General features: G+C 52.3%; 1 protein-coding gene across 1 annotated transcript in view; it reads right to left on the reverse strand.

Annotated features, from left to right (window-relative positions):
- The window catches only part of LOC123993836 (rho guanine nucleotide exchange factor TIAM1-like), a 147,512-nt gene that overhangs the window by 31,542 nt on the left and 94,232 nt on the right, over window positions 1-21,738 (reverse strand). Inside the window, exons 10-13 of the mRNA XM_046296303.1 lie at window positions 15,773-15,916; window positions 15,517-15,594; window positions 7,882-8,067; window positions 6,585-6,689 (exon numbers count right to left, since the gene is read on the reverse strand). Of these exons, the coding sequence (XP_046152259.1) occupies window positions 6,585-6,689; window positions 7,882-8,067; window positions 15,517-15,594; window positions 15,773-15,916 (513 nt within the window). The remainder of the gene's footprint in view (window positions 1-6,584; window positions 6,690-7,881; window positions 8,068-15,516; window positions 15,595-15,772; window positions 15,917-21,738) is intronic.

Here is a 21,738-nt window from a genome sequence, read left to right on the forward strand (position 1 = left end):
CTTTTTTCTTTACATAGTTGAATGTGCTGACAACAAAATCACACAAAAATGCCACCCCACACCATGACTGACCCACCGCCAAACCGGTAATGCTGGAGGATGTTGCAGGCAGCAGAATGTTCTCCACGGCGTCTCCAGACTGTCACGTCTGTCACATGTGCTCAGTGTGAACCTGCTTTCATCTGTGAAGAGCACAGAGGGCGCCAGTGGCGAATTTGCCAAACTTGGTGTTCTCTGGCAAATGAAAAACGTCCTGCACGGTGTTGGGCTGTAAGCACAACCCCCACCTGTGGACGTCGGGCCCTCATACCACCCTCACGGAGTCTGTTTCTGACCGTTTGAGCAGACACATGCACATTTGTGGCCTGCTGGAGGTCATTTTGCAGGGCTCTGGCAGTGCTCCTCCTGCTCCTCCTTGCACAAAGGCGGAGGTAGCGGTCCTGCTGCTGGGTTGTTGCCCTCCTACGGCATCCTCCACATCTCCTGATGTACTGGCCTGTCACCTGGTAGCGCCTCCATGCTCTGGACACTACGCTGACAGACACAGCAAACCTTCTTGCCACAGCTCGCATTGATGTGCCATCCTGGATGAGCTGCACTACCTGAGCCACTTGTGTGGGTTGTAGACTCCGTCTCATGCTACCACTAGAGTGAAAGCACCGCCAGCATTCAAAAGTGACCAAAACATCAGCCAGGAAGCATAGGAACTGAGAAGTGGTCTGTGGTCCCCACCTGCAGAACCACTCCTTTATTGGGGGTGTCTTGCTAATTGCCTATAATTTCCACCTGTTGTCTATTCCATTTGCACTACAACACTTGTCAATCAGTGTTGCTTCTTAAGTGGACAGGTTGATTTCACAGAAGTGTGATTGACTTGGAGTTACATTGTGTTGTTTAAGTGTTCCCTTTATTTTTTTGAGCAGTGTATAAACTGAAATGTTTGAAACCTTAACATTTACTTCATATCACTTTGCTTCAGAGGAGCCTAGGAAAAATCCCACCATAAAAAAAACGTGGAAGCAATTATTTTTATAAAGTCTTCCTCGCCTGTTCTATTGGTTTTCATATCAACTTTCTTCATTTGTCCAGAAGCCAAAGGCACATCCTGGTCGTGTTATCAACCCATCCTGGTCATATTATCAACCCATCCTGGTCGTGTTATCAACCCATCCTGGTCGTGTTATCAACCCATCCTGGTCATGTTATCAACCCATCCTGGTTATATTATCAACCCATCCTGGTCATATTATCAACCCATCCTGGTCATATTATCAACCCATCCTGGTCATATTATCAACCCATCCTGGTCATATTATCAACCCATCCTGGTCATGTTATCAACCCATCCTGGTCATATTATCAACCCATCCTGGTCATGTTATCAACCCATCCTGGTCATATTATCAACCCATCCTGGTCATATTATCAACCCATCCTGGTCATGTTATCAACCCATCCTGGTCATATTATCAACCCATCCTGGTCATGTTATCAACCCATCCTGGTCATATTATCAACCCATCCTGGTCATTTTATCAACCCATCCTAGTCATATTATCAACCCATCCTGGTCATATTATCAACCCATCCTGGTCATGTTATCAACCCATCCTGGTCATGTTATCAACCCATCCTGGTCATATTATAAACCCTTCCTGGTCATATTATCAACCCATATTATCAACCCATCCTGGTCATATTATCAACCCATCCTGGTCATGTTATCAACCCATCCTGGTCATGTTATCAACCCATCCTGGTCATGTTATCAACCCATCCTGGTCATATTATCAACCCATATTATCAACCCATCCTAGTCATATTAACAACCCATCCTGGTCATATTATCAAACAATCCTGGTCATATTATCAACCCATCCTGGTCATGTTATCAACCCATCCTGGTCATGTTATCAACCCATCCTGGTCATGTTATCAACCCATCCTGGTCATATTAACAACCCATATTATCAACCCATCCTGGTCGTGTTATCAACCCATCCTGGTCATATTATCAACCCATCCTGGTCGTGTTATCAACCCATCCTGGTCGTGTTATCAACCCATCCTGGTCGTGTTATCAACCCATATTATCAACCCAGCCTGGTCGAATCATCAACACAACCTGGTCATGTTATCAACCCATCCTGGTCGTGTTATCAACCCATCCTGGTCGTGTTATCAACCCATATTATCAACCCATCCTGGTCGTGTTATCAACCCATCCTGGTCATATTATCAACCCATCCTGGTCGTGTTATCAACCCATCCTGGTCATGTTATCAACCCATCCTGGTCATATTATCAACCCATCCTGGTCATATTATCAACCCATCCTGGTCATATTAACAACCCATATTATCAACCCATCCTGGTCATGTTATCAACCCATCCTGGTCATATTAACAACCCATATTATCAACCCATCCTGGTCATATTAACAACCCATATTATCAACCCATCCTGGTCATATTATCAACCCAACCTGGTCATGTTATCAACCCATCCTGGTCATGTTATCAACCCATCCTGGTCATGTTATCAACCCATCCTGGTCATGTTATCAACCCATATTATCAACCCATCCTGGTCATGTTATCAACCCATCCTGGTCATATTATCAACCCATCCTGGTCATATTATCAACCCATCCTGGTCATGTTATCAACCCATCCTGGTCATATTATCAACCCATCCTGGTCATATTATCAACCCATCCTGGTCATGTTATCAACCCATCCTGGTCATATTATCAACCCATCCTGGTCATATTAACAACCCATATTATCAACCCATCCTGGTCAACCCATCCTGGTTATCAACCCATCCTGGTCATGTTATCAACCCATCCTGGTCATGTTATCAACCCATCCTGGTCATGTTATCAACCCATCCTGGTTATGTCAACCCATCCTGGTTATGTTATCAACCCATCCTGGTCATGTTATCAACCCATCCTGGTCATGTTATCAACCCATCCTGGTCATGTTATCAACCCATCCTGGTCATATTATCAACCCATCCTGGTCATGTTATCAACCCATCCTGGTCATATTAACAACCCATATTATCAACCCATCCTGGTCGTGTTATCAACCCATCCTGGTCATATTATCAACCCATCCTGGTCATATTAACAACCCATATTATCAACCCATCCTGGTCATATTATCAACCAATCCTGGTCATATTATCAACCCATCCTGGTCATATTATCAACCCATATTATCAACCCATCCTGGTCATATTATCAACCCATCCTGGTCATATCATCAACCCATCCTGGTCATATCATCAACCCATCCTGGTCGTGTTATCAACCCATCCTGGTCATATTATCAACCCATCCTGGTCAGATTATCAACCCATCCTGGTCATGTTATCAACCCATCCTGGTCATGTTATCAACCCATATTATCAACCCATCCTGGTCATATCATCAACCCATCCTGGTCATATCATCAACCCATCCTGGTCATATTATCAACCCATCCTGGTCATATTATCAACCCATCCTGGTCATATTATCAACCCATCCTGGTCATGTTATCAACCCATCCTAGTCATATCAACCCATATTATCAACCCATTCTGGTCATATTATCAACCCATCCTAGTCATTATCAACCCATCCTGGTCGTGTTAACAACCCATCCTGGTCATGTTATCAACCCATTCTAGTCATTATAAACCCATCCTGGTCATATTATCAACCCATCCTGGTTGTTGCCTCACCATCATTGTCCCCCTATTTCTAAGTTTCTAAAAGAGTTTAATCTCTGTTGCATCAGGTGTTCTGTTTAGAATGGTGTTTTCCCCAGGTGTTCTGTTTAGAATGGTGTTTTCCCCAGGAGTTCTGTTTAGAATGGTGTTTTCCCCAGGTGTTCTGTTTAGAATGGTGTTTTCCCCAGGTGTTCTGTTTAGAATGGTGTTTTCCCCCAGGTGTTCTGTTTAGAATGGTGTTTTCCCCAGGAGTTCTGTTTAGAATGGTGTTTTCCCCAGGAGTTCTGTTTAGAATGGTGTTTTCCCCCAGGTGTTCTGTTTAGAATGGTGTTTTCCCCAGGTGTTCTGTTTAGAATGGTGTTTCTCCAGGTGTTCTGTTTAGAATGGTGTTTTCCCCAGGTGTTCTGTTTAGAATGGTGTTTTCCCCCAGGTGTTCTGTTTAGAATGGTGTTTTCCCCCAGGTGTTCTGTTTAGAATGTTCCCCCAGGAGTTCTGTTTAGAATGGTGTTTTCCCCAGGTGTTCTGTTTAGAATGGTGTTTTCCCCCAGGTGTTCTGTTTAGAATGGTGTTTTCCCCAGGAGTTCTGTTTAGAATGGTGTTTCCCCCAGGTGTTCTGTTTAGAATGGTGTTTTCCCCAGGTGTTCTGTTTAGAATGGTGTTTTCTCCAGGAGTTCTGTTTAGAATGGTGTTTTCCCCAGGTGTTCTGTTTAGAATGGTCCCCCAGGTGTTCTGTTTAGAATGGTGTTTTCCCCAGGTGTTCTGTTTAGAATGGTGTTTTCCCCAGGTGTTCTGTTTAGAATGGTGTTTTCCCCCAGGTGTTCTGTTTAGAATGGTGTTTTCCAGCTAATTACATTTTTCCAAATGTTTGAAAACTACTTTTTATTGTCTGCTTCATTACAGGACTTGCATGTAACGTTTAGATGAATTACAATAATCCAGATGTGATTTACGTCATTCTGAGCACCGCGGATGGACACCATACTGCAGGGTTCCCCAACTGTCCGGCAAAGCAGGTGAATTTTCATGTCAAAGTTTAATCCTCAAAAAATGACATAAAAGACTGTATAAAACACCAGTGAATCAGCTCCAAATGGTTTTAATTTAAAAAAAAATCTGTTCCAAAGTCTGTTCCAAAAGAGATTGTACACAACCGTAAGCAAGGTTTGAAATGATGTTTTAGTCCGATATTATATCGGTTTGGGCTTCTTGCAGTCAATTTCAAGTCTACAAATTATTCATAATCATGTTCTGGTCCACTGACCATACGCTCAAGAAAACAATTTTCCAGCGGCTGAATCACTACAGACCCTGGTTCGATTCCAAGCTGTATCACAACAGGCCGTGATTGGGAGTCCCATAGGGCGGCGCACAATTGGCTCAGCGTCGTCCGGGTTAGAGGAGGGTTTGGCCGGGGTAGGCTGTTATTGTAAATAATCATTTGTTCTGAACCGACTTGCCTCGTTAATTTAAATGTTAGATAAATATAATTTAAATATGGGTCTGGTACATTTCTCAAATGTCCAATAAATTAAAATTCTGCTGGTCACTTGCCCGGATCCACATTTTCCTCACGGAAAACCTTGTGTGTGTGTGTGTGTGTGTGTGTGTGTGTGTGTGTGTGTGTGTGTGTGTGTGTGTGTGTGTGTGTGTGTGTGTGTGTGTGTGTGTGTGTGTGTGTGTGTGTGTGTGTGTGTGTGTGTGTGTGTGTGATCTCAGCGGGGTGCTAAAACTGTGACAGGAGATAATCTGTGAGGAAATAAGAAACGTCCCAAGTCTCTCTCACACACACACACACACACAACCACGTACCAAGTCACACACACACAACCACGTACCAAGTCACACACACACAACCACGTACCAAGTCACACACACACAACCACCCGTACCAAGTCACACACACACAACCACGTACCAAGTCACACACACACACAACCACACACACACACACACGTACCAAGTCACACACACACAACCACACGTACCAAGTCACACACACACACAACCACACACACACACACGTACCAAGTCACACACACACAACCACACGTACCAAGTCACACACACACACACAACCACACACACGTACCAAGTCACACACACAACCACACGTACCAAGTCACACACACACAACCACGTCACACACACACACACCACACACACACACACACACAACCACACGTACCAAGTCACACACAACCACACACACGTACCAAGTCACACACACACAACCACACGTACCAAGTCACACACACACAACCACACACACACACACACGTACCAAGTCACACACACACAACCACAAGTACCAAGTCACACACACAACCACACATACCAGTCACACACACACAACCACGTCACACACACACACAACCACACACACACACACACACAACCACACGTACCAAGTCACACACAACCACACACACGTACCAAGTCACACACACACAACCACACGTACCAAGTCACACACACACAACCACACACACACACACACGTACCAAGTCACACACACACAACCACAAGTACCAAGTCACACACACACAACCACATGTACCAAGTCACACACACACACACACACACAACCACACGTACCAAGTCACACACACACGTACCAAGTCACACACACACACACACACGTACCAAGTCACACACACAACCACACGTACCAAGTCACACACAACCACACGTACCAAGTCACACACACACACACACGTACCAAGTCACACACACACACACACACACACACACACACACACACACACACACACACACACACACACACACACACACACACACACACACACACACACACACACACACACACACACACACACACACACACACACACACACACGTACCAAGTCACACACGTCCTCCTCCGGTTTAGGGATGTAGAACTGGACTTGGTTTTCGATGAGGAACTTGAGACGGAGGTAATGTTTGGCAGGATCCAGCCGGTGGGCCTGTGGAGTTCAGTAAAGAAGACAAAGAGGATTGGCACACAGGCTGAGTAGCAGATCTGGGATCAAATACTGTATCTGTGCGTGGTTGATCTTGCCTGGCTTAATGGACCAATAGAATTGAAGAAAAAATAAAAATAAATAAATGTATGATTAAAAAAAAACACAAAGCTGGCAAGAGCCCCGCCCATCTGGCTAGAGCCCCGCCCATCTGGCTAGAGCCCCGCCCATCTGGCTAGAGCCCCGCCCATCTGTGTAATGTCATCAGTCCAGGAAAGTATTGCACAACGCTGGTATTCTGAAACTAAGGACAGGACGAGATGGAGGGACCACTTGGTGTGATGAGGTTGAACGGAGTCCTTATTGTCTGACCGTGAGATAGCGGCAGATGGAGATAGTTACCTTGGAGATGGTCTCCAGTGTAGGTTAGTTAAGTTTCTAGTTACATTGGAGACGGTCTCCGGTGTAGTTTAGTTAAGTTGCTAGTTACCTTGCAGATGGTCTCCAGTGTAGGTTAGTTAAGTTGCTAGTTACCTGGCAGATGGTCTCCAGTGTAGGTTAGTTAAAGTGGTAGTTACCTGGCAGATGGTCTCCAGTGTAGGTTAGTTAAGTTGCTAGTTACCTTGCAGATGGTCTCCAGTGTAGGTTAGTTAAGTTGCTAGTTACCTTGCAGATGGTCTCCAGTGTAGGTTAGTTAAGTTACTAGTTACCTTGCAGATGGTCTCCAGTGTAGGTCAGTTAAGTTGCTAGTTACCTGGCAGATGGTCTCCAGTGTAGGTTAGTTAAGGTGGTAGTTACCTGGCAGATGGTCTCCAGTGTAGGTTAGTTAAGTTGCTAGTTACCTTGCAGATGGTCTCCGGTGTAGGTTAGTTAAGTTACTAGTTACCTTGCAGATGGTCTCCAGTTTAGGTTAGTTAAGTTGCTAGTTACCTGGCAGATGGTCTCCAGTGTAGGTTAGTTAAGGTGGTAGTTACCTGGCAGATGGTCTCCAGTGTAGGTTAGTTAAGTTGCTAGTTACCTTGCAGATGGTCTCCAGTGTAGGTTAGTTAAGTTGCTAGTTACCTTGCAGATGGTCTCTGGTGTAGGTTAGTTAAGTTACTAGTTACCTTGCAGATGGTCTCCAGTGTAGGTTAGTTAAGTTGCTAGTTAGCTGGCAGATGAGTCTCCGGTGTAAGTTAGTTAAGTTACTAGTTACCTTGCAGATGGTCTCCAGAACGTCCAGAGCAGACTCTCCAGGCTGGATGGTGGCGAGGACAGGCTGGTCGTTAGGAAGACACACCCAGGACGGGGTCAGGTGGTCAGGCACCCAGATATCACTGTCTGTCATGTGACTGTCTGAGTTGACATGAGGAAGAATCTTCACTGTCCCCTCATGACTCTTCTGGAGAGATACAAAGACATTGTTTCAAACTAACTATCTGCACAACTACTTGTACATGTGACTGACAGTGTGTGTGTGTGTGCGTGTGTGTGTGTGCGTGTATATATACACATTATTCCTCCCCCCTTTTCTCCCCAATTGGTAGTTACAGTATTGTCCCATCGCTGCAACTCCCGTACGGACTCGGGAGAGGTGGAGGTCGAGAGCCGTGCATCCTCCGAAACACAACCCAACCAAGCCGCACTGCTTCTTGACACAATGCCAGCTTAACCCCAGGAAGCCAGCCGCACCTGTGTGTCGGAGGAAACGCCATACACCTGGCGACCGTGTCAGAGTGCACTGCGCCCGGCCCGCCACAGGAGTCGCTAGAGGGTGATGGGACAAGGACATCCCAGGCAGGCGAAACCCTCCCCTAACCCGGACGACGCTGGGCCAATTGTGCGCCGCCCTATGGGACTCCCGCTAACAGCCGGCTGCGACACAGCCTGGAATCAAACCAAAATCTGTAGTGACAAAGCTAGCACAGCGATGCAGTGCCTTAGACCTCTGCACCACTCGGGAAGCCCCGGGACTCACTGTGTTGACCTAAGGAAGGCTCTTCATCACTCTTCTAGGAAACAGACACGCTGTAAATAGTGTGTCCCTACCAGTCTAAAGATGTTTAATCTGTGTTTTGGCTGATACCTCTGTGTCAGCAAAGAAGATGAAGTGACTACTTACCACGCTCTCCCTGGCAGTGAGCAACTAACTAACGGTCTGGCCGTCTGGTCCTTCCCCAGGACAGAGAGAGAACGAGACCGAGACAGAGACAGGGAGAGACCGAGACAGAGGGTGACCGAGACAGAGAGAGACCTAGACAGAGAGACCGAAACAGAGACAGGGAGAGACAGAGACAGGGAGAGAGAGACAGGGAGAGACCGAGAGAGGGAGAGACCGAGACAGGGAGAGACCGAGACAGGGAGAGACCGAGACAGAGGGTGACCGAGACAGAGAGAGACCTAGACAGAGAGAGACCGAAACAGAGACAGGGAGAGACAGAGACAGGGAGAGACAGGGAGAGACCGAGACAGGGAGAGACAGAGACAGGGAGAGACAGAGACAGGGAGAGACCGAGACAGGGAGAGACCGAGACAGGGAGAGACCGAGACAGGGAGAGACCGAGACAGGGAGAGACCGAGACAGAGAGAGACCGAGACAGAGAGAGACCGAGACAGGGAGAGACCGAGACAGGGAGAGACCGAGACAGGGAGAGACCGAGACAGGGAGAGACCGAGACAGGGAGAGACCGAGACAGGGAGAGACCGAGACAGGGAAAGACCGAGACAGGGAAAGACCGAGACAGAGAGACCGAGACAGAGAGAGACAGGGAGAGACCGAGACAGAGAGAGACCTAGACAGAGAGAGACCGAAACAGAGACAGGGAGAGACAGAGACAGGGAGAGACAGAGACAGGGAGAGACAGAGAGAGGGAGAGACAGAGACAGGGAGAGACAGAGACAGGGAGAGACAGAGACAGGGAGAGACAGAGACAGGGAGAGACAGAGACAGGGAGAGACCGAGACAGGGAGAGACCGAGACAGGGAGAGACCGAGACAGGGAGAGACCGAGACAGGGAGAGACCGAGACAGGGAGAGACCGAGACAGGGAGAGACAGAGACAGGGAAAGACCGAGACAGGGAAAGACCGAGACAGGAGAGACCGAGACAGAGACAGACCGAGACAGGGAGAGACCGAGACAGGGAGAGACCGAGACAGGGAGAGACCGAGACAGGGAGAGACCGAGACAGGGAGAGACCGAGACAGGGAGAGACCGAGACAGGGAGAGACCGAGACAGGGAGAGACCGAGACAGGGAGAGACCGAGACAGGGAGAGACCGAGACAGGGAAAGACCGAGACAGAGAGAGACAGGGAGAGACCGAGACAGAGAGAGACCTAGACAGAGAGAGACCGAAACAGAGACAGGGAGAGACAGAGACAGGGAGAGACAGAGACAGACCGAGACAGGGAGAGACCGAGACAGGGAGAGACCGAGACAGGGAGAGACAGAGACAGGGAGAGACAGAGACAGGGAGAGACAGAGACAGGGAGAGACAGAGACAGAGAGAGAGACCGAGACAGAGAGAGAGACCGAGACAGGGAGAGACCGAGACAGGGAGAGACCGAGACAGGGAAAGACCGAGACAGGGAAAGACCGAGACAGGGAAAGACCGAGACAGAGAGAGACCGAGACAGAGAGAGACAGGGAGAGACCGAGACAGAGAGAGACCTAGACAGAGAGAGACCGAAACAGAGACAGGGAGAGACAGAGACAGGGAGAGACAGAGACAGACCGAGACAGGGAGAGAGAGAGACAGGGAGAGAGAGACAGGAGAGAGACAGGGAGAGACAGAGGGGAGAGACAGAGACAGGGAGAGACAGAGACAGGGAGAGACAGAGACAGGGAGAGACAGAGACAGGGAGAGACAGAGACAGGGAGAGACCGAGACAGGGAGAGAAAGACCGAGACAGGGAGAGAAAGACCGAGACAGGGAAAGACCGAGACAGGGAAAGACCGAGACAGGGAGAGACCGAGACAGGGAGAGACCGAGACAGGGAGAGACCGAGACAGGGAGAGACCGAGACAGGGAGAGACCGAGACAGGGAAAGACCGAGACAGGGAAAGACCGAGACAGGGAAAGACAGAGACAGAGAGAGACCGAGACAGAGAGAGACCGAGACAGAGAGAGACAGGGAGAGACCGAGACAGAGAGAGACCTAGACAGAGAGAGACCGAAACAGAGACAGGGAGAGACAGAGACAGGGAGAGACAGAGACAGACCGAGACAGGGAGAGACCGAGACAGGGAGAGACCGAGACAGGGAGAGACAGAGACAGGGAGAGACAGAGACAGGGAGAGACCGAGACAGGGAGAGACCGAGACAGGGAGAGACCGAGACAGGGAAAGACCGAGACAGGGAAAGACCGAGACAGGGAAAGACCGAGACAGAGAGAGACCGAGACAGAGAGAAACCGAGACAGGGAGAGACCGAGACAGGGAGAGACCGAGACAGGGAGAGACCGAGACAGGGAGAGACCGAGACAGGGAGAGACCGAGACAGGGAGAGACCGAGACAGGGAGAGACCGAGACAGGGAAAGACCGAGACAGGGAAAGAACGAGACAGGGAGAGACCGAAACAGAGACAGGGAGAGACAGGGAGAGACCGAGACAGGGAGAGACCGAGACAGGGAGAGACCGAGACAGGGAGAGACAGAGACAGGGAGAGACAGAGACAGGGAGAGACAGAGACAGGGAGAGACAGAGACAGAGAGAGACCGAGACAGAGAGAGAGACCGAGACAGGGAGAGACCGAGACAGGGAGAGACCGAGACAGGGAAAGACCGAGACAGGGAGAGACCGAGACAGGGAGAGACCGAGACAGAGAGAGAGACCGAGACAGAGAGAGAGACCGAGACAGAGAGAGAGACCGAGACAGGGAGAGACCGAGACAGGGAGAGACCGAGACAGGGAGAGACCGAGACAGGGAGAGACCGAGACAGGGAAAGACCGAGACAGGGAAAGACCGAGACAGGGAAAGACCGAGACAGAGAGAGACAGGGAGAGACCGAGACAGAGAGAGACCTAGACAGAGAGAGACCGAAACAGAGACAGGGAGAGACAGAGACAGGGAGAGACAGAGACAGACCGAGACAGGGAGAGACCGAGACAGGGAGAGACCGAGACAGGGAGAGACAGAGACAGGGAGAGACAGAGACAGGGAGAGACAGAGACAGGGAGAGACAGAGACAGGGAGAGACAGAGACAGAGAGAGAGACCGAGACAGAGAGAGAGACCGAGACAGGGAGAGACCGAGACAGGGAGAGACAGAGACAGGGAAAGACCGAGACAGGGAAAGACCGAGACAGGGAAAGACCGAGACAGAGAGAGACCGAGACAGAGAGAGACCGAGACAGAGAGAGACAGGGAGAGACCGAGACAGAGAGAGACCTAGACAGAGAGAGACCGAAACAGAGACAGGGAGAGACAGGGAGAGACAGAGACAGACCGAGACAGGGAGAGACCGAGACAGGGAGAGACCGAGACAGGGAGAGACAGAGACAGGGAGAGACAGAGACAGGGAGAGACAGAGACAGGGAGAGACCGAGACAGGGAGAGACCGAGACAGGGAGAGAAAGACCGAGACAGGGAGAGACCGAGACAGGGAGAGACCGAGACAGGGAGAGACCGAGACAGGGAGAGACCGAGACAGGGAGAGACCGAGACAGGGAGAGACCGAGACAGGGAGAGACCGAGACAGGGAAAGACCGAGACAGGGAAAGACCGAGACAGGGAAAGACCGAGACAGAGAGAGACCGAGACAGAGAGAGACAGGGAGAGACCGAGACAGAGAGAGACCTAGACAGAGAGAGACCGAAACAGAGACAGGGAGAGACAGAGACAGGGAGAGACAGAGACAGACCGAGACAGGGAGAGACCGAGACAGGGAGAGACAGGGAGAGACCGAGACAGAGAGAGACCTAGACAGAGAGAGACCGAAACAGAGACAGGGAGAGACAGAGACAGGGAGAGACAGAGACAGGGAGAGACAGGGAGAGACCGAGACAGGGAGAGACCGAGACAGGGAGAGACAGAGACAGGGAGAGACAGAGACAGGGAGAGACCGAGACAGGGAGAGACCGAGACAGGGAGAGACCGAGACAGGGAGAGACCGAGACAGGGAAAGACCGAGACAGAGAGAGACCGAGACAGAGAGAAACCGAGACAGGGAGAGACCGAGACAGGGAGAGACCGAGACAGGGAGAGACCGAGACAGGGGGAGAGACCGAGACAGAGACAGGGAGAGACAGAGACAGGGAGAGACCGAGACAGGGAGAGACCGAGACAGGGAGAGACCGAGACAGGGAAAGACCGAGACAGGGAAAGACCGAGACAGGGAAAGAACGAGACAGGGAGAGACCGAAACAGAGACAGGGAGAGACAGAGACAGGGAGAGACAGAGACAGACCGAGACAGGGAGAGACCGAGACAGGGAGAGACCGAGACAGGGAGAGACAGAGACAGGGAGAGACAGAGACAGGGAGAGACAGAGACAGGGAGAGACAGAGACAGGGAGAGACCGAGACAGAGAGAGAGACCGAGACAGAGAGAGAGACCGAGACAGGGAGAGACCGAGACAGGGAGAGACCGAGACAGGGAGAGACCGAGACAGGGAAAGACCGAGACAGGGAAAGACCGAGACAGGGAGAGACCGAGACAGGGAAAGACAGAGACAGGGAAAGACCGAGACAGGGAAAGACCGAGACAGGGAGAGACCGAGACAGGGAGAGACCGAGACAGGGAGAGACCGAGACAGGGAGAGACCGAGACAGGGAAAGACCGAGACAGGGAAAGACCGAGACAGGGAAAGACCGAGACAGAGAGAGACAGGGAGAGACCGAGACAGAGAGAGACCTAGACAGAGAGAGACCGAAACAGAGACAGGGAGAGACAGGGAGAGACAGAGACAGACCGAGACAGGGAGAGACCGAGACAGGGAGAGACAGAGACAGGGAGAGACAGAGACAGGGAGAGACAGAGACAGGGAGAGACCGAGACAGGGAGAGACCGAGACAGGGAGAGAAAGACCGAGAGAGACCGAGACAGGGAGAGACCGAGACAGGGAGAGACCGAGACAGGGAGAGACCGAGACAGGGAGAGACCGAGACAGGGAAAGACCGAGACAGGGAAAGACCGAGACAGGGAAAGACCGAGACAGAGAGAGACCGAGACAGAGAGAGACAGGGAGAGACCGAGACAGAGAGAGACCTAGACAGAGAGAGACCGAAACAGAGACAGGGAGAGACAGAGACAGGGAGAGACAGAGACAGACCGAGACAGGGAGAGACCGAGACAGGGAGAGACCGAGACAGGGAGAGACAGAGACAGGGAGAGACAGAGACAGGGAGAGACAGAGACAGGGAGAGACCGAGACAGGGAGAGACCGAGACAGGGAGAGACCGAGACAGGGAGAGACCGAGACAGGGAGAGACCGAGACAGGGAAAGACCGAGACAGGGAAAGACCGAGACAGGGAAAGACCGAGACAGGGAAAGACCGAGACAGAGAGAGACCGAGACAGGGAGAGACCGAGACAGGGAGAGACCGAGACAGGGAGAGACCGAGACAGGGAGAGACCGAGACAGGGAGAGACCGAGACAGGGAGAGACCGAGACAGGGAGAGACCGAGACAGGGAGAGACCGAGACAGGAAAGACCGAGACAGGGAAAGAGAGAGGGAGAGACAGAAACAGAGACAGGGAGAGACAGAGACAGGGAGAGACAGAGACAGAGAGAGAGACAGAGAGAGAGACCGAGACAGGGAGAGACCGAGACAGGGAGAGACAGAGACAGGGAGAGACAGAGACAGGGAGAGACAGAGACAGGAGAGACCGAGACAGAGAGAGACCGAGACAGGAGAGACCGAGACAGGGAGAGACCGAGACAGGGAGAGACCGAGACAGGGAGAGACCGAGACAGGGAGAGACCGAGACAGGGAGAGACGAGACAGGGAGACCGAGACAGGGAAAGACAGAGACAGGGAAAGACCGAGACAGGGAAAGACCGAGACAGAGAGAGACCGAGACAGGGAGGGAGAGAGACGAGACAGAGAGAGACCGAGACAGAGAGAGACCGAGACAGGGAGAGACCGAGACAGGGAGAGACCGAGACAGGGAGAGACCGAGACAGGGAGAGACCGAGACAGGGAAAGACCGAGACAGGGAAAGACCGAGACAGGGAAAGAACGAGACAGGGAGAGACCGAGACAGGGAGAGACCGAGACAGGGAGAGACCGAGACAGGGAGAGACCGAGACAGGGAGAGACCGAGACAGGGAGAGACCGAGACAGGGAGAGACCGAGACAGGGAGAGACAGAGATAGAGAGAGAACGAGACAGAGAGCCATCTGTCTGTCATGTACACACACTTCTGGTCCCCACCAGAATAGTAAAACAAACAAAACATTTGACCAACTGGGGACATGTTGTTAGTCCCTAGGAGGTCAAATGCTTTTCCGAGGGGGTTTAGGGTTCAGGTTAGAATTAATGTTAGAATTAAATTAAGGGTTAGGAGACGAGGTTAGGAGACGAGGTTAGGAGACGGGGTCAGGAGACGGGGTCAGGAGACGGGGTCAGGAGACGGAGTCAGGAGACGGAGTTAGGGTAAAAAAAAAGAAGGATTTTGAATGGGACTGAATCGTGTTTCCCCAGAAGGTTAGCTTGTGTGTGTGTGTCATGCCTACTTACCACTATCTCCCTGGAAGTGTGTGTGTGTGTGTGTGTGTGTGTGTGTGTGTGTGTGTGTGTGTGTGTGTGTGTGTGTGTGTGTGTGTGTGTGTGTGTGTGTGTGTGTGTGTGTGTGTGTGTGTGTGTGTGTGTGTGTGTGTGTGTGTGTGTGTGTGTGTTGCCTACTTACCCCTCTCTCCCTGGCAGTGTCCACATCATAGATCCCGTCCAGAGGCTTTTTCACTGGCTCCTCCCCATCAGCAAACACCTGAGGTAGAAACAGCAAGTCAATATAGAACCGCAAAAAATGGCTGATCAAAGAAGTTGTATGTAATGATATAAGTGGCAGTTCTAGCGTAATGTTCCAGATCTCTGTGCAGTTTCATTTCTATAGAACTGATATAAGTCAAACAGCCCTAATGTGGACACATGTTAGAAACATGTACCTGGTTGATGGTGGGGTGAGTCTTCTTCTTGGAAGTAGTGTCCAGGCCCCACAGAGAGGAGAACCTGCTCTTACGTTTAGACGAGGAGGAACGAGACATGGCCTGGGTACGTCTCCTCACCCCGCTCTCTGTACGAGCTGCCACCTAGAGGGAGTAGGGGACAGAGAGAGACCGAGACAGGGAGAGAGAGAGAGACCGAGACAGGGAGAGAGAGAGAGACCGAGACAGGGAGAGAGAGAGAGACCGAGACAGGGAGAGAGAGAGAGACCGAGACAGGGAGAGAGAGAGAGACCGAGACAGGGAGAGAGAGAGAGACCGAGACAGGAGGGAGAGAGAGACCGAGACAGGGAGAGAGAGACCGAGACAGGGAGAGAGACCGAAAGAGGGAGAGAGACCGAGACAGGGAGAGAGACCGAGACAGGGAGAGAGACCGAGACAGGGAGAGAGACCGAGACAGGGGGAGAGAGACCGAGACGGGGAGAGACAGAGACCGAGACGGGGAGAGACAGAGACCGAGACGGGGAGAGACAGAGACCGAGACGGGGAGAGACAGAGACCGAGACGGGGAGAGACAGAGACCGAGACGGGGAGAGACCGAGACGGGGAGAGACCGAGACGGGGAGAGACCGAGACGGGGAGAGACCGAGACGGGGAGAGACCGAGACCGAGACGGGGAGAGACAGAGACCGAGACGGGGAGAGACAGAGACCGAGACGGGGAGAGACAGAGACCGAGACGGGGAGAGACAGAGACGGGGAGAGACAGGGGACGGGGAGAGACAGAGACCGAGACGGGGAGAGACAGAGACCGAGACGGGGAGAGACAGAGACCGAGACAGGGAGAGACAGAGACCGAGACAGGGAGAGACAGAGACCGAGACAGGGAGAGACAGAGACCGAGACAGGGAGAGACAGAGACCGAGAGAGACAGAGACCGAGAGAGACAGAGACCGAGAGAGACAGAGACCGAGAGAGACAGAGACCGAGAGAGACAGAGACCGAGAGAGACAGAGACCGAGAGAGACAGAGACCGAGAGAGACAGAGACCGAGACAGGGAGAGACAGAGACCGAGACAGGGAGAGACAGAGACCGAGACAGGGAGAGACAGAGACCGAGACAGGGAGAGACAGAGACCGAGAGAGACAGAGACCGAGAGAGACAGAGACCGAGAGAGACAGAGACCGAGAGAGACAGAGACCGAGAGAGACAGAGACCGAGAGATACAGAGACCGAGACAGGGAGAGACAGAGACCGAGACAGGGAGAGACAGAGACCGAGACAGGGAGAGACAGAGACCGAGACAGGGAGAGACAGAGACCGAGACAGGGAGAGACAGAGACCGAGACAGGGAGAGACAGAGACCGAGACAGGGAGAGACAGAGACCGAGACAGGGAGAGACAGAGACCGAGACAGGGAGAGACAGAGACCGAGACAGGGAGAGACAGAGACCGAGACAGGGAGAGACAGAGACCGAGACAGGGAGAGACAGAGACCGAGACGGGGAGAGACAGAGACCGAGACAGGGAGAGACAGAGACCGAGACAGGGAGAGACAGAGACCGAGACGGGGAGAGACAGAGACCGAGACGGGGGAGACAGAGACCGAGACGGGGGGAGAGAGACCGAGACGGGGAGAGACAGAGACCGAGACGGGGAGAGACAGAGACCGAGACGGGGAGAGACAGAGACCGAGACGGGGAGAGACAGAGACCGAGACGGGAGAGACAGAGACCGAGACGGGGGAGACAGAGACCGAGACGGGGAGAGACAGAGACCGAGACGGGGAGAGACAGAGACCGAGACGGGGAGAGACAGAGACCGAGACGTGGAGAGACAGAGACCGAGACGGGGAGAGACAGAGACCGAGACGGGGAGAGACAGAGACCGAGACGGGGAGAGACAGAGACCGAGAGAGACAGAGACCGAGACGGGGAGAGACAGAGACCGAGACGGGGAGAGACAGAGAAGGGGAGAGACAGAGACCGAGACAGAGACCGAGACGGGGAGAGACAGAGACCGAGACGGGGAGAGACAGAGACCGAGACGGGGAGAGACAGAGACCGAGACGGGGAGAGACAGAGACCGAGACGGGGAGAGACAGAGACCGAGACGGGGAGAGACAGAGACCGAGACGGGGAGAGACAGCGACCGAGACGGGGAGAGACAGCGACCGAGACGGGGAGAGACAGAGACCGAGACGGGGAGAGACAGAGACCGAGACGGGGAGAGACAGAGACCGAGACGGGAGAGACAGAGACCGAGACGGGGGAGACAGAGACCGAGACAGGGGGAGACAGAGACCGAGACAGGGGGAGACAGAGACCGAGACAGGGGGAGACAGAGACCGAGACAGGGGGAGACAGAGACCGAGACAGGGGGAGACAGAGACCGAGACAGGGGGAGACAGAGACCGAGACAGGGGGAGACAGAGACCGAGACAGGGGGAGAAAGAGACCGAGACAGGGGGAGACAGAGACCGAGACAGGGGGAGACAGAGACCGAGACAGGGGGAGACAGAGACCGACAGGGGGAGACAGAGACCGAGACAGGGGGAGACAGAGACCGAGACAGGGAGAGACAGAAACCGAGACAGGGAGAGACAGAAACCGAGACAGGGAGAGAGAGACCGAGACATAGAGAGAGACCGAGACATAGAGAGAGACCGAGACAGGGAGAGATAGAGGGAGAGAGAGAGAGAGAGAGAGAGAGAGAGAGAGAGAGAGAGAGAGAGAAGCAGAATCATTATAGGAGTATATCTGACACACAGAACAACACACCCACACAACCTGACACAGCTGGTCAAACCATGGAGGGGTTATACTGTTTAGGTCAGAGGTCATGAATTATAAAACACAGAGGTAGTTATACTGTAGAGGTCATGAATGATAAACACATTCTCAGCACTTTGTCTCCTCTTCTCAGATTTAAACGGTCTCTTAATATACTAATATAATATATTTAATATAGTTATAATATATATAATATATTAATATATATAATATATTTAATATATAAAAATAAGAGCTTGAAGTGGGATTTACAAAAGGCGTACAACGCTCTCTGGTCCACATGAAGGGTACTCTAACTTAACCTGCATATCATCATTCTGTCAGACTCTCTCTGTCCACATGAAGGGTACTCTAACTTAACCTGCATATCATCATTCTGTCAGACGCTTTTATGAGAGAGTGCTGATGATGTTATAGGGGGTAGAGAGAGAGAGAGCGTGAGAGAGAGAGAGAGCGTGAGAGAGAGAGCCAGAGAGCGAGCCAGAGAACGAGCGCCAGAGAGCGAGAGCGCGAGAGAGAGCGCTAGAGAGAGCGCGCTAGAGAGAGAGAGCGCCAGAGAGAGAGAGCGCCAGAGAGAGAGAGCGCCAGAGAGAGCCAGAGAGAGAGCCAGAGAGAGCCAGAGAGAACGCCAGAGAGAGAGAGAGACAGAGAAAGAGAGAGCCAGAGAGAGAGCGCCAGAGAGAGAGCAAGAGAGCAAGAGAGAACTAGTGAGAGAGAGCAAGAGAGAGAGCCAGAGAGAGAGCGAGCCAGAGAGAAAGCGCCAGAGAGAGCCAGAGAGAGAGCCAGAGAGAGCTAGTGAGAGAGCCAGAGAGAGAGAGAGCCAGAGAGAGAGAGAGCCAGAGAGAGAGAGAGAGCGCCAGAGAGAAAGCGCCAGAGAGAGCCAGAGAGAGAGCCAGAGAAAGCCAGAGAGAGCCAGAGAGAGAGCCAGAGAGCTAGTGAGAGAGCCAGAGAGAGCGCCAGAGAGAGAGAGCTAGTGAGAGAGCCAGTGAAAGAGCCAGAGAGAGAGCCAGAGAGCTAGTGAGAGAGCCAGAGAGAGCGCCAGAGAGAGAGCCAGAGAGAGAGCTAGTGAGAGAGCCAGAGAGAGAGCTAGTGAGAGAGCCAGAGAGAGCGCCAGAGAGAGAACGCCAGAGAGAGCCAGAGAGAGAACGCCAGAGAGAGAGATAGTGAGAGAGCCAGAGAGAGCGCCAGAGAGAGCGCCAGAGAGAGCGCCAGAGAGAGCGCCAGAGAGAGCGCCAGAGAGAGAGATAGTGAGAGAGCCAGAGAGAGAACGCCAGAGAGAGATAGAGAGAGAGCCAGAGAGAGAACGCCAGAGAGAGAGCCAGAGAGAGAGCCAGAGAGAGAGCCAGAGAGAGAGAGCCAGAGAGAGAGCTAGTGAGAGATTCAGAGAGAGCGCCAGAGAGAGCCAGAGAGAGCCAGAGAGAGAACGCCAGAGAGAGAGATAGTGAGAGAGCCAGAGAGAGAACGCCAGAGAGAGCCAGAGAGAGAGCGCCAGAGAGAGCGCCAGAGAGAGCGCCAGAGAGAGCGCCAGAGAGAGAGCCAGAGAGAGAGCCAGAGAGAGCGCCAGAGAGAGAGAGCCAGAGAGAGCGCGCCAGAGAGAGAGAGATAGTGAGAGAGCCAGAGAGAGAGCGCCAGAGAGAGAGCCAGAGAGAGCGCGCCAGAGAGAGAGCCAGAGAGAGAGAGCTAGTGAGAGAGCCAGAGAGAGAGAGCTAGTGAGAGAGCCAGAGAGAGAGCGCCAGAGAGAGAGAGCCAGAGAGAGAGTGCCAGAGAGAGAGCGCCAGAGAGAGCGCCAGAGAGAGAGCGCCAGAGAGAGAGAGCCAGAGAGAGAGCCAGAGAGAGAGCCAGAGAGAGAAGAGAGAGCCAGAGAGAGAGCTAGTGAGAGAGCCAGAGAGAGCGCCAGAGAGAGCGCCAGAGAGAGAGCCAGAGAGATAGCCAGAGAGAGAGCCAGAGAGAGAGCCAGAGAGAGCGCCAGAGAGAGAGAGCCAGAGAGAGAGCCAGAGAGAGCGCCAGAGAGAGCGCCAGAGAGAGCGCCAGAGAGAGAGAGCCAGAGAGAGAGAGAGAGCCAGAGAGCCAGAGAGAGAGAGCCAGAGAGAGAGCCAGAGAGAGAGCCAGAGAGAGCGCCAGAGAGAGAGAGAGAGCCAGAGAGAGAGAGAGAGAGACAGAGAGAGAGAGAGAGCCAGAGAGAGAGAGCCAGAGAGAGAGAGCCAGAGACGGAGAGCCAGAGACGGAGAGCCAGAGAGAGAGAGCCAGAGAGAGAGAGCCAGAGAGAGCGCCAGAGAGAGAGAGAGAGCCAGAGAGAGCCAGAGAGAGCCAGAGAGAGAGCCAGAGAGAGAGCTAGAGAGAGAGCCAGAGAGAGAGCCAGAGAGAACGCCAGAGAGAGAGAGCCAGAGAGAGAGCCAGAGAGAGAGCCAGAGAGAGAGCCAGAGAGAGAGCCAGAGAGAGAGCCAGAGAGAGAGAGCCAGAGAGAGAGCCAGAGAGAGAGCCAGAGAGAGAGCCAGAGAGAGAGAGCCAGAGAGAGAGAGCCAGAGAGAGAGAGCCAGAGAGAGAGCCAGAGAGAGAGCCAGAGAGATGGAGTTAGACAGCGGGATGGAGAGAGCAGAAAAAAGCAGAGTGAAGGAGTGTTATTTCAGACATCCTTTGTTACTCCTACCTTCCTGCTGTCTCTCTGAGTCATTTGACTCCCACCTGTTCTGAGAGAACATGACTGCTTTCCAGAAGGCACCCTATTCCCTATATATACACACTACACTGCTGTTGACCAGAGCGACACAGCCCTATGGGCCCTGGTCAAAAGTAGTGCACTATAAAGGGAGTAGGATGCCGTTTTGGGACGCAGGCCATGTAGGCGTCTAGCAACAAGGAAGCTATTGATCAGCCAATGCGCCACGCTGCTCTGCCTACACTCTGCTCCCAAACAAATCAATGTTATCCTTCAGCGCTACCTACGCTTCCAGTCTCCTGCAGCCAGAATCAAGGACCTCAGCTATGTGGTGGAGGCATTGTGGCAGAGCCTTCAATAAACAGGGATCGCCCTCAAACTGAAAATAGCACACATCATACGTGATGTGTTTTCAGACATCCCCCCCCCGGTCAGCAACAGATAAACATGGGGGGGACAAATTGGACAATCACTGAAGTATTGGACAAATTGGACAATCACTGAAGTATTGGACAATTACT

This window comes from Oncorhynchus gorbuscha, linkage group LG13 (assembly GCF_021184085.1).
Source record: "Oncorhynchus gorbuscha isolate QuinsamMale2020 ecotype Even-year linkage group LG13, OgorEven_v1.0, whole genome shotgun sequence".
NCBI classification, from domain to species: domain Eukaryota; kingdom Metazoa; phylum Chordata; class Actinopteri; order Salmoniformes; family Salmonidae; genus Oncorhynchus; species Oncorhynchus gorbuscha.